This window comes from Gambusia affinis, linkage group LG24 (assembly GCF_019740435.1).
Source record: "Gambusia affinis linkage group LG24, SWU_Gaff_1.0, whole genome shotgun sequence".
NCBI classification, from domain to species: Eukaryota; Metazoa; Chordata; class Actinopteri; order Cyprinodontiformes; family Poeciliidae; genus Gambusia; species Gambusia affinis.
In genome coordinates, this window is record NC_057891.1 from 3,066,545 (window position 1) to 3,078,363 (window position 11,819).

The 11,819-nt window shown below is 47.0% G+C and overlaps 2 protein-coding genes across 8 annotated transcripts; both read left to right on the forward strand.

Annotated features, from left to right (window-relative positions):
* The first annotated feature begins 449 nt into the window (after positions 1 to 449).
* LOC122827094 (atypical chemokine receptor 3-like) lies at positions 450 to 3,326 on the forward strand. The gene is made up of 2 exons (XM_044109694.1): positions 450 to 602; positions 1,889 to 3,326. Exon 2 carries the CDS (start codon positions 1,905 to 1,907, stop codon positions 2,994 to 2,996), a length of 1,092 nt encoding a protein of 363 aa, XP_043965629.1. The 5' UTR covers positions 450 to 602; positions 1,889 to 1,904; the 3' UTR covers positions 2,997 to 3,326.
* Positions 3,327 to 4,404: 1,078 nt separating this feature from the next.
* On the forward strand, positions 4,405 to 11,568 carry mlpha (melanophilin a). Of its 7 annotated transcripts, XM_044109625.1 has the most exons (16): positions 4,405 to 4,518; positions 5,178 to 5,291; positions 6,272 to 6,493; positions 6,890 to 7,002; positions 7,072 to 7,116; positions 7,227 to 7,285; positions 7,360 to 7,449; positions 7,528 to 7,630; positions 8,077 to 8,270; positions 8,361 to 8,441; positions 8,544 to 8,777; positions 9,443 to 9,613; positions 10,011 to 10,172; positions 10,281 to 10,328; positions 10,595 to 10,640; positions 10,921 to 11,093. In XM_044109625.1, exons 2-16 carry the CDS (start codon positions 5,182 to 5,184, stop codon positions 10,959 to 10,961), a joined length of 1,719 nt encoding a protein of 572 aa, XP_043965560.1. In that variant the 5' UTR covers positions 4,405 to 4,518; positions 5,178 to 5,181; the 3' UTR covers positions 10,962 to 11,093. The 7 variants fall into 7 exon arrangements, with proteins under 7 accessions (XP_043965560.1, XP_043965557.1, XP_043965558.1 ...); XM_044109622.1 differs by lacking the exon at positions 10,595 to 10,640 and having other exon boundaries at positions 10,921 to 11,568; XM_044109623.1 differs by lacking the exon at positions 10,595 to 10,640 and having other exon boundaries at positions 7,531 to 7,630; positions 10,921 to 11,568.
* The last annotated feature ends 251 nt before the right edge of the window (positions 11,569 to 11,819 follow it).

Consider the following 11,819-nt stretch of genomic DNA (forward strand, 5'->3'; position numbering starts at 1 on the left):
TGTTACCAAAACACCTCCAGCGGAGGGCGACACTCTGAAACCAGAACCTTAATTTATTTAAATGTATCCACTAGTTAATGCATACAAAACAGTTGTTATAAAATAACACCCAATTAGATAAAAGAAAAAATAAAAATAATGAAAATTAAAAATAGGCGGTACAAATTAAAACATACATTTATGATGAAACACAGTGGAAATAACGAGTGGGTTATTTTTAGTTAGTACATGTAACAACTAAAGTATACAAAATGTTTTAAAAATCCAAACATAGAGAAAGAGACATTTACAAAAGTTTATATTTGTTGTTAATTATTATTATTATTATTATTATTATTATTATTATTATTATTATTATTATTATTATTATTATTATTATTATTATTATTATTATTATTATTATGCTGTTACTGTTCTGCAGTATTTCTGCGGTTGTTTTTTTTTTCTCCTCGTCCCGCAGCGGAACTGTCTCTCTCTCCTCCCGAACCCGGTGGGAGGTTCTTCCTCTAAAGTTGAGAGCGCACCGGGACTCCTCACTCTGCAGCCGTCTCTGGACTCTGTCGGACCCGCTCTGGACCGAGCCGAACCCTGCTGTCTGAGCTGTAAGTACCCAACAGAACCTCCGCTGTAACTGACGCAAACTGCGCCGTTTTTAACTTCGCTCGGCCGGATCGGAACCGAGCCGCCACCTGCTGCAGGGGAACACCTGCAGGTCTGATGAGAAGTTGTGAAGGAGCTTTGCGGTTCTGATCAGACCCACAGATGCTACACAGTTCTGTCTGGGATCAGACCATCTGAGCCGAATTAAAGCTGAGGTTCGGTTTGATCATCAGATTAAATTTTCTGTTTCACGGACCTGAAGAGGTAGAGACGGTTCAGAGAAGCTGAAATGGACCGAGTTCTAAATGGAGTCTGGTTCTGTCTGTGACTAAATGAAGGGGCTTTATGTCTGGTGGTCTGCTTTATGGTGGTGCGTTAAGGGACCAGCTGATCCGGTTCTGGAGGTCCAGTTGTACTGATCCAGTTTCTTTAGACTGCTGGTACTATCTGGACCTCTGTAGAACTTGCTCCATTAAGCTCCATAGAAGAACGATGCTGGTTCTGACCTGAACCTTTAATCCTCACTAGAACTTTGAATTGGACACTGCTGAGACGGCAGGACAGAACCAGCTGAACCAGAACCAGAGGAGACAGAACCACTCTGTTTAGATGGTTTTGACCTTTGACCTGGGCCACCATCAGGGCTTTTCTTCTTCTTCTCCTCTGATTCCTGTGGTTCCTTTCAGCCTCTAATTGGCTGCAATAAAGCTTTTATTGTGAAGGTCCTGACCTTCAGCCTGAGGCATCCTGCTGGGTTTGGACCTTCATCACACTCAGCTTTTGTTCTTCATCCTCCTCATCCTCAGGTCAGCCGGTGGACAGTCTGTGGGGCTCAAATTGAAGCCCACGGGCCGACAGACCCACATCATTGATACACATTGATTACTTTATTACCAGTTGTCTGTTTCCATGGTAACCTTATTTCCAATACTGATCCAAAACGAAGCCAGAACCAGAACCTGAACCTTGAAATGGATTCTAGAATCCAGCGGGTCCAAAGCGTTAGCAGCACAGTCACATTAGAAGTCTGGTAGCAGGTTTCTGATCAACGTGGAACCGGGTCAGGGTTCTGACCTTTGACCTGGGCCACCATCAGGCCTGGGCCATCAGGTGGAGAGCATGACAAGGATCCAGACTGGATAAGTTTGGAAATGTTTTTCAGAACCAGCAGAACCAGAGACAGGATGTGATTATGTAGAGTAGAGCCTGAGTGCAAGGTTCTGGTTCTGGTTCTGGTCCTGGTTCTGGTCCAGGTTCTGGTTTTGAAGGGCCTCCCTGTGTCTTGCAGCCGGACCCGGCCCGCCATGAGCCTGAGCAGCAGTGATCTCTCTGAGCTGGTGGACCAGTGGGAGGAGCTGAACTTGACCTCCAACTTGTCTCGGGTGGATGCCATGATGTGTTCAGGCGCCGTCAGCCACGCCGCACTCCTCCTCTGCCTCTCCGTCCTCTACATCTTCATCTTCCTGGGGGGTGTGGCCTCCAACGTCCTGGTGTTCTGGGTGAACCTGCGGCCCGACCGGGCCCGGTGCGGGTCCCAGCTGTACGTGATGAACCTGGCGGTGGCGGACCTGGGCGTGGTTCTGACCCTGCCCGTCTGGGTCACCTCTCTGCTGCAGGGCGGACTCTGGCCGTTCGGAGAGGTCATCTGTAAGGTCACCCATCTGGTGTTCAGCCTCAACCTGTTCAGCAGCATCTTCTTCCTCACCTGTATGAGCGTCGACAGCTACCTGTCCGCCACGCTGCTCTCTGGTGCCCTCGTCTGGAGGAGGAAGGCGCTGCGGCGGCTGATCTGCGCGTCGCTCTGGCTGCTGGCATTCGCGGCGTCCGTTCCCGACACCTACTTCCTGCAGGCTGTAAGGTCCCCCCACCGCGACGGCGCCGTGTGTCGACCCGTGTACCCGCCAGAGAACCCCCGGGACTGGATGGTGGGAGTCCAGCTCAGCTTCTTCGTGCTCGGCTTCGCCGTCCCCTTCCCCATCATCGCCGTCTTCTACCTGCTCCTGGTAGCCGCCATCCCTCCCAGCTCGGACCCGGAGCGCAGGATCAGCCGGCGGATCGTCCTCTCCTACATCCTGGTGTTTCTGGTGTGTTGGCTGCCGTTCCACGCCGTCCTGCTGCTGGACACTCTGACGCTGATGAACGTCCTGCCCTTCACCTGCCGGATGGAGAGCTTCCTGGATGTGGCGCTGCACCTGACGCAGTGCTTCTCCTTGGTGCACTGCTGCGTCAACCCCATCCTCTACAACCTCTGGCACAGAAGCTACAGGGATGACCTGATGAAGGCCTTCGTCTTCAGGTACTCCTCTAGAACTGGGCTGGCCAGGCTCATCGACACCTCACAGGCCTCAGAGACAGAGAGCTCTGCAGTCCTGGTGGAGCGCAGTGGTCCAATCTGAGGTAAACTGAAGGACGGTTTGCTAAAGACTAATTGAGAAGCTCCACACTGGAGCAGGTTTAGATGTCAGGTGATGGACCCTTTGGGTCAGAGGTCAATAGTCTTTGAACGTCGGTAGACCTGCAGACACGGGGAACGGTCTAAACTGGAGAAAAACGGTTTTACCTTCATCAGAGACGTTTCAGACAAAGACCGCACGGCTCTATAAAGACTTTCTAGAACTTCTTCTGTCCGGGTTGCAGATCCGTTTGGTGCTTTTAAGCTGTTAATGTTCAGGGATGATCAGTGTGAGTCCATAATAAAGCAGACAGATCTGCTGTACCATCAACAACTTTGGCTTTATTATCGTTATTATTTAAGTATTTTTTTAATATTTAGTTTTAAGCTAATCAGCTTGAAACTAAATATTTCATTTTGGGCTAGAGTTAATAAATTAGCTGGCTAACTAAACAGTGGGCTTAAAACCCCTACACACAGGCAGGATGGTTACCACGGCAACCAGAAACACCTCATCAGTCACCAGGTCTGTCTCCATAAGCAGATCTGATGTCAGGGTGAGATTGAGCTCTGTGGTTAATTAGGGGGCCTCATTTTGCTGCGTATCCATGGTAACCGGACACAGTAGGAATGAAAAGCAGGAATGGAGAGAGAGAGACGAGCCAGGTCCAGGAAACCCTGGAGACTGTTCTACTGCTTGACCCATCCCAACGCGGTTCTGGTCCTGTGAAATCCCTCTGCTGTGTGTGTGTGTGTGTGTGTGTGTGTGTGTGTGTGTGTGTGTGTGTTCCTGAAGGCATCATGCTCAGGGACTGTGGGAAAAATGAGCTTCATCAGAACAACAGAATCGTAACTTTATTTATAAATCAAAGCTGCTCATTTAAATAATTTATTCTGATGTCTTCTTTTATTAACTGTAACTAAATACTTAACTTTGAAAATTTTAAAATGTTTTGAAGGAGGATCATGACGTCATAACCACAACAGCCAATCAGATTGAGGTTTATGTCAGACCATTTTCTCCTGCAGTCCCTGAAGGCATCAACCAATTAGTTAGAATTGTGCAGAGCGCCCTCTGCTGGTCAGAACCACAAACTGAAGCTCTTTCAGCTTCAGGAGGAGACATCTGGGTCACTGACCCACTGGGACCAGAATCGGTACAACTGGGAGGACTGGTCAGGGCCTGGTTCTGTCTCCAGGTATTTCCAGGTATCTCCAGGTGTTTCCATGTGTTTCCAGGTGTCTCCAGGTATTTCCAGGTGTTTCCATGTGTCTCCAGGTATTTCCATGTGTCTCCAGGTGTTTCCATGTGTCTCTAGGTATTTCCAGGTGTTTCCATGTGTCTCCAGGTGTTTCCATGTGTCTCCAGGTGTGTCCAGGCTGTTTTCCTGGGTGATGTCACTTCCTCTCCTTATGAAACTCTGGCTCTGCCTCAGTGTGTTGCTCATGTGATCAGCTGATGTTCTCGGGGTTTTCCGTCTCATTTTTTCAGTCAGCAGCTCCAGAGCGTCTCACTCAGACACACGGTGAGTTTTTATCCTCTTTAATCCACTTTATTGATTATAGATTATTAGATTTGATCTCATATCGTCTCAGTTTGTTTTGTTGAATTTGATTTAACTGCAGCTGATCTGGGAACAGTCATTATCGTCGCTGTGAACATAAAGGCCACAGCGGCTCCAGAACCACAGGATTCATAATTTATGATTTTTAAAGTATCTGAAGATAAATCTGTTGTTTTGTTTGGTTATATATCAAAAATGTACTTTAAACTTTTAGCTAAGAATGTTTTTTCTTTAATTATTGCCTGAGGATGAAACCAAAGTTTATTCATTTGCATATTTTTCTGAAACATAAATGAAAATATTAGATTTTATTCCATTTCTACACAAACAGGAGGTTTCTGTTCATGTTTTCTAAATAATATAGTGTTTTTTGTTTTTTTTGCAATGGGTTTAATTTTTTCTCTAAATATTGTTAATTAAAGGAGACTGAAGTGATATAGATTTTTTCTCTCATATGTTTTTTTATGTTTTTTGCCTCTGAGTTTCTCATAAATAATAAGATCTATTTATGCCCAGATTATTGGGAGTTTACAGTTTCATGTGTTTACACCAGACGGGTTCCCACAGCTGGACCCTGAGGATCTCCTGCAGTCAGGCCGTAATGTTTCCTTCTGTTCCAGGAAGATGGAGAGAAAGCTGGATCTTTCCCGTCTGACGGATGAAGAAGCCAAACACGTGTGGGAGGTGATCCAGCGCGACTTCAACCTGCGCAAGAATGAGGAGGAGAGGCTGACGTAGGTCCAGGTGGAGGTTCTGTTCACATCCCGGCTCATGTGACGGGAGGTCAACGCTCAGGAATGTGAGCGTGAAAGATGCTGTTGTTGCTGCAGCTGATCACGCCGCTGTCACACGCTCTGGATTCACAAAGATGCTCTGTTTCCGCTGCAGACTCCAACTCCCATCAGCCTCGGGGGCAGAGGCAGTGGAACGGCTCTGCGGCTCAAATCTCATTTCCACCGTGGAAATCAGATCCTGCTGCAGCAGAGCCATTAATCAGGAGGTTAACAGCTGATCATCAGCAGCAGGCTGAGCCGTTAGAGCACCAGGGGCGGCTCTAACAGGACCGCTGCCCTGGGCAAGAACCCCCTCCTGCCCCTCAAACTATGAATGAAACCAGTTATCAGATTTTATTTATTTATTTTTATTTTAGCAGGAAACAGAGGAAACTAACTCCTCTCCATGTTGGGCCAAAAACATTCAGAGAAGATATGTTTTAGAAATCGATTATTCTGATGATTGTTTGGATTAAACTGGCAGATTTTTAATTCAGTCTCTCAAGTTTTTTTTTATTCAATATTAGAAATACATTAAGAGATAAAAGCAAATAAATAATAAGGAAAATAAATGTTTATATCAATGCCTTTCCTTTACTGAATTTAAACTGGGTGAACACAAAACAGCAACCCAAGGAGATTTGAAAGTTGTTTTATCTTAAATGTGAAATGTGTATTTTGTTTTGCTTTGGCTCTGAAGGTTTACTTTTTACAGCAAATTGTATTTTTTTAATCTGTATACTTCTAAATCATAATTAAGCTATTATTTCAGTACTAATAATAATAGTTTCAGACCTAATTTTGTAGTCTAGTTGTTGAGCGCCCTCCTCTCTGTGCCGCCCTGGGCAGCTGCCCTCATCCTGGGTTTCCAGAATCAGAGGAAGTGGAGCGCTGTGCTGTGCGGTGCGGTTCACCATGGTTCATGTCTTTCCCGCCTGCAGTGAGCTGAAGACGCGCATCGAGAAGGAGGACACGAAACGGGAGCTGCTGGGCTCAGAGAGGAACGTCTCCGACTCGCTCTGCATCCGCTGCCTGCAGCCCTTCAAGTTCCTGGTCAACAGCAAGAGGCAGTGCCTGGACTGCCGCATGTTCACCTGCAAGTCCTGCAGCCGCTACAACAAGAAGGAGCACGGCTGGGTGTGTGACAACTGCCGCATGACCAGGTGAGACAGAGAGGGACAGGAGACGACAGGTCATACAAAGGTCAATAATAGACAGAGAGAAAGAGACAAGTCCATCTGGAGACAGGTGTGGAGGTAAAGAGACATTAAGACGAAGGATGGATGGATGGATGGATGGATGGATGGATGGATGGATGGATGGATGGATGGATGGATGGATGGATGGATGGATGGATGGATGGATGGATGGATGGATGGTTGGATGCTGCAGTAACCAGCGTCTCTCAGGTCTGCTGTAATTCTCTGTCTTGAATCGATCTGCTCTCAGTTCTGTCTTAATGTGTTGTGGATCAGAACCAGACTGTTGGTCCTGAACCTGTTGCCAGTTCTACAGACCGGGCCTTTGGGTGGTTCAGTTCTGTTCATTGTGTGCTTCAGGGTGCTGAAGATGGGGACTCTGGGCTGGTATCATGACAACGTGAGGAACCGCTTCAAACGCTTTGGCAGTGCCAAGGTGATGCGATCTTTGTACAAGCGCCTGAATGGAGACGGTGAGTCTCATAGTGATGTTTCTGGACCTTGCTCCGGTTGTTCTGATCCTGCCTGTGTTTCTGGTTCAGGTGGTCGTGATGACGACACCCAGAGCATGCCGGATGTCCACAGCCGTAAGTCTCTCAACAAGCCAGTCCAGTTTTTCAGAACCTCCTGCTGGTCCAGAGGTTCAGCATGTGATTTTCTATGGCATAGTCCAAGTAAGCCCGCTGCTATGTTTTAGATGGATACAACGGCACCGAGGATGATCCTGGAGAGGGCGAGGCTCAGAGCTACAAAGTGGTAAACAGGAACACCAAGAGGCTTTGTGGGTTCAGTCAGAGCAGGAGTAACTGAAGCAGCTGTGTCCCATCTAGATGAGGAAGAATAAACGTCTGCTGTCGGTTCATCCCATGGACTTTGACTCAGAGGACTACCTTCCTCATTCACGGCGACCTTCTGTGCAGGTAAAGCTCGGGCTGATGAAGACCGCAGATAAGACCTGGTTCTAAGGAAGACATGTGTTTAATGACACTATTTGAAAGCAGATGCAGGATGATCGGTATTACCGGAATGACGGGGACTACGACTACTACACTCACCGAGGGAACCGCAGAAAGAGTCTGGACCGTTACGCCATGAGACCCGGTCAGCATGGCAACATAACAACACACTCTAAAGCCTCTCAAATACAGAGCATACTGTACATATTCTACGCTGACAGAAGTATGGTTGGGATTTCATTGTGTAGCTTTTGCTCCAGGGTGTGGTTAGCAATTCAGGTGTTCAAAGTAGAGTCCTTGCAGTATCAGCTGAGGCCATTGGGATTTACGGTAAGGATACCTCTGGGAGCCATCCATGTTCCATTAGGAGGAGACCTCTGAGCAAGTCCTAAGTACGAACTTAGGACTTGTCTGAAGGATAGAAACACTCTGGAATCCCCTAGATGAGTTTTTAGTAGCAGGGGAAAAGAAAGTCTGGAGACCTTTGTACCAGGAGAAATTGAGGACATCTTTTAAATCAGAAAGTTCGAAACAAAAAGACCGGTCTTCCCCTTGACGTGCATTTATTTCCCCATATCACTGCATCATCAGATGACTATGCAGACAACCGGATGGTCCGAACCCGCTCTCTATCAAAGATCAGCTCATCGGTGGCTAGGCAGCAGTATGTTGACACCTCAGATGAGGAAGAGTACCAGAGGCATCCCCCTGTTCACCAGCAACCCCACCACCGCAGAAAGAACAGCAGAGCCTCTTCCCAGGAGAACCTGGGCCAAGCCCCGCCTGTAAGGACACACAGACATACAGAACCAAGTCTGGAAGGAGAGAGAACTTCCTGCTGACCATGACATTTTCTGTCTGGATTCATTTTTCAGATCAACGAACTGAACAAGCGGATGTTCGCCATTGAGAGCCTGCTGAGCCGTCTGGAGGAGAAGATGACTCCTGCTGATGAGGTAAGACAGAACACAACCTTAAATCCTTGATTCACATGGAGAAGATGATAAACCCATCAGTCACTTTAGACTCAAATCCAGTAAAGTTGTTCCTTCCAACAGGCCTTGACTTCATCAGCTCCAAATGAGGAGGAGAAGCTCAGGAGGAAGCTGAGTGAGCTGGCAGGAAACCTGAGCGATAAAGGCCTGTCGTCAGATGAAGAGGCTGGGAAAAAGGTTTTTCCTGGGACTAAAGGGTCTTCTGGCATCAGGGGAGGACCAGTGGTCCCTCCGGTCTCCCTGAAGGACAAGGAGCTGAGCTCGTCCAGCGATGAGATGCCAACAGAGGCTCAAAAGGTACGACAGCGACTCAGAGAGTAGCAGCAAACAGGAACCTGGAGACCAACATCCTGCCCAGACAATTGCTATGAACCAAGTACTGCTGCTACTGAACATCCAGGTTCCTGTTTTGAAGGCATCAGCATGGCTCAGCTTTTACCGCAGAAGCTGTCATTCCACCAGAACAAAGTCCAGACAAGCTCAGGACAAAGAACTTCCTGTTAGAGCTCAGCATGAAGCTCAGAAGAAAGATCAAAAATCTGGCATTAAACAACTCTAATCTCTGTGCATGACGACCTCCTCACTAACAGCCCATCTCCTGCCTCACCGTACTCCTGTCAGGTTGTGTTAATGTGAAGCAGCTACCTGGCTGGACCCAGGGATGGATGAACGCTGAAATCACCTCTGGCCTCTAGCTTGGAAAATTTAAGAGCTAATGATATGATTCCTTCACTGTAGGTCTCAGGGAGGATTGGTGAACGAGTGTATTGTTCGTGTGTGTGTTGCAATCTGTCTAGTGGGTGGTGGGCACATCACTAGAGGCACCAGGATGTACCTGAGTTTCAGTTCGAGAAGTCGTCCAGACCCTGGTGTACATCACGGCCGGACAGGTGTCCAGTCTGGTAGCTGCTGCAGATGTTGTTTTCCAGCTGCTAACATCTGTCCCTCTACATGGCTTTCAGAGATCCACTGCTGCCGCCCTCTGTGACCTCACCACTGAGGTCCTGAGAACCATTAACGCCACAGAAAACGCAATGGTCGAGTACGGCCTCGCAGAGCCGATCGACAGGTCCCCCTTAGTTGGCTCTGACGTAAAGCAGGCCGATGATGCTTTCAGGGAACTTGAGGAAAATGTAAGCTTCCAATGTGACCTGCATGATTGGCCCCCATTCCCTACATCGGACCCATCCCTACACTAAGATCAGCCCCCAGAACCTCCTCTGAAGCATGACCTAATGTCCGGACTGGCTTTAAACCTCCACTGGCTGTTGTGTGTCCAGGGAAACACACTGGGTCCAGATAGGGTCCGGTTCCATCGAGCTCCTCACCAGCACCAATCTCAACTAGAACTCACTCCAATGGTTCTTCTATGTTGGAAAATGTAGACTAAAGCAATAGACTTCTGGAACCTAGAGGAACCTAGCAGGAATTCAGTGTGTTCCCTTGACCTTCAGCTCTATCAGCTTCATCATAATCACCATCAACATCCTATCCGATGACCAGTCTGTGTCTGTCCTCCTACCTGTCCAGGTGTATATCACGGCCGGACGGTCGTATGAGCTGGAGTCTAAGCTGCGGCGACTCGAACAAAGTGCCAAGAACCGTTTTGGAGGGACGACGGACTCTGAGCTGTCGGAGCTGGAGGATGTGGTGGCGCTGACTGCTGCCAGAGTACAGAGCGCCGAGAGCGAGGTTCGTTGGGGTCTGCCATCTTTGTTTATCCAGAACATCTCAGCTTTGACATGTGGACATTGGGTTGTTGGTTTCTGGTCCTTCACTGCGTGTCTGTTTGCTCTCCAGGTGTCAGACATTGAGAGTAAAATCGCAGCTCTGAGCGCCAAGAAAAAGGTCAGTTTGAAATCAGAAGTTGTCCTTCTTCATCTGACTTTTAGATGTGTCCTGGTCCAGGTTTGACCCGGTTTAATGAACAGACACCAGATCCATTCATATCCTCCAGTTCAGCTGAGCCACATTCAGTCAACAGATGAAAGTGTCCATCATCATGTTTCCATGTGATTCTGGACACCAAACTGTTAAAGTTTGTTAATCAGCTCATATTCTATGCAGACGACGTTGTTCTAATAAAAAGGTTCTGTTCTGATGAAACCCTGCAGGTTTCTGGATCTCATCAGAAGAAACGGACAGCTTCAGACCTGCCCAGTGAGAACCGCTTTCATCTTATTGGTTATAGCAGTGGCGGGCAGCGCTAACTACAAAGTTACCTATGCTAACCCTAAAGCACAATGCTAAACGCTATTGTAACATAATAATTAGTGGAAGCTAACAGCTCTAACAACATGGTAATTAGTAGAAGTTAGCCCTATATGCTAAGCAATAATTTAGCTCTGCTTGTATCATATTAGCTGATGTTTGCCCACTGCTGGTTATTGATCCACCTGAGCTGCGCTGATCTGCTCTGACTTGTCGTTGTTGTTGGCAGAGAGTAACGGCACTCCTTGGAGATCCAGCAATATGTTCTGAACCAGGCCCGGTTTCAGGATGTAGTTCACTCCTCTTCCTCCTGCTCTTCAGCCTCCTTCATCAATGTTCACGGACTGGAACCGGGACACACAACAAATCAGTCCCTGAGGAACATCATGGAGTTCAGAGAACCTGCAGATGGAGTTTAAACCTGAAGGGTTGGATTTTTGGGTTGGTTTATTCTGTTCTTTACTCCTGATAAACCACCAAAAAGGTCCAACAGAAACAGAGGATCCTACTGAGATTCAAGGAATGATCCCTTCAGGATTCTGTCTGCATCTGATTGGTTCTGAGTTCCAGAAGATTCTTCAACATTACTATTGGCACATAGCTGGGAAAAGTATCTCACCCCATAATAGATTTCTTCTTCTTTTATTTTTAAAACATAAAGTCGGATTTTAAATCATGATTTCACTTATTTTATCAATTCAATCGACTCTGAGTGGAAAAGTAATCACACCCCCTGGTGACATTATTTAAATTAACTCTTTAATCACAGTTTGTTCAGTAGTCCAGCCACACCGGATTCCCGTTCCCTCTCCACTCTGATGATAATGACGATGATGATGTGTTTAGCTTCTGTTCAATAAACAACATAAACAACTCAGCAGTTATTGATCTGTCATGATTGTAGACATGCTGCTGACTAGACACGATGGGAGGGAATGGGTGTAGCTGCCCCCGGCATCATACCACCCTGGGAGTTAGCCAGAATATAATATGGACTGGACCAATTTTCTGGGGAAAAAAATCGAACATTTCTGCGTTTAAATGTTGGAATAAAAAAGTAGACATTTTGGGATTAATTTTTGACTTTTCAGAGATTTTCAGAAAGTTGCATATTTTTTCTAAAAATTT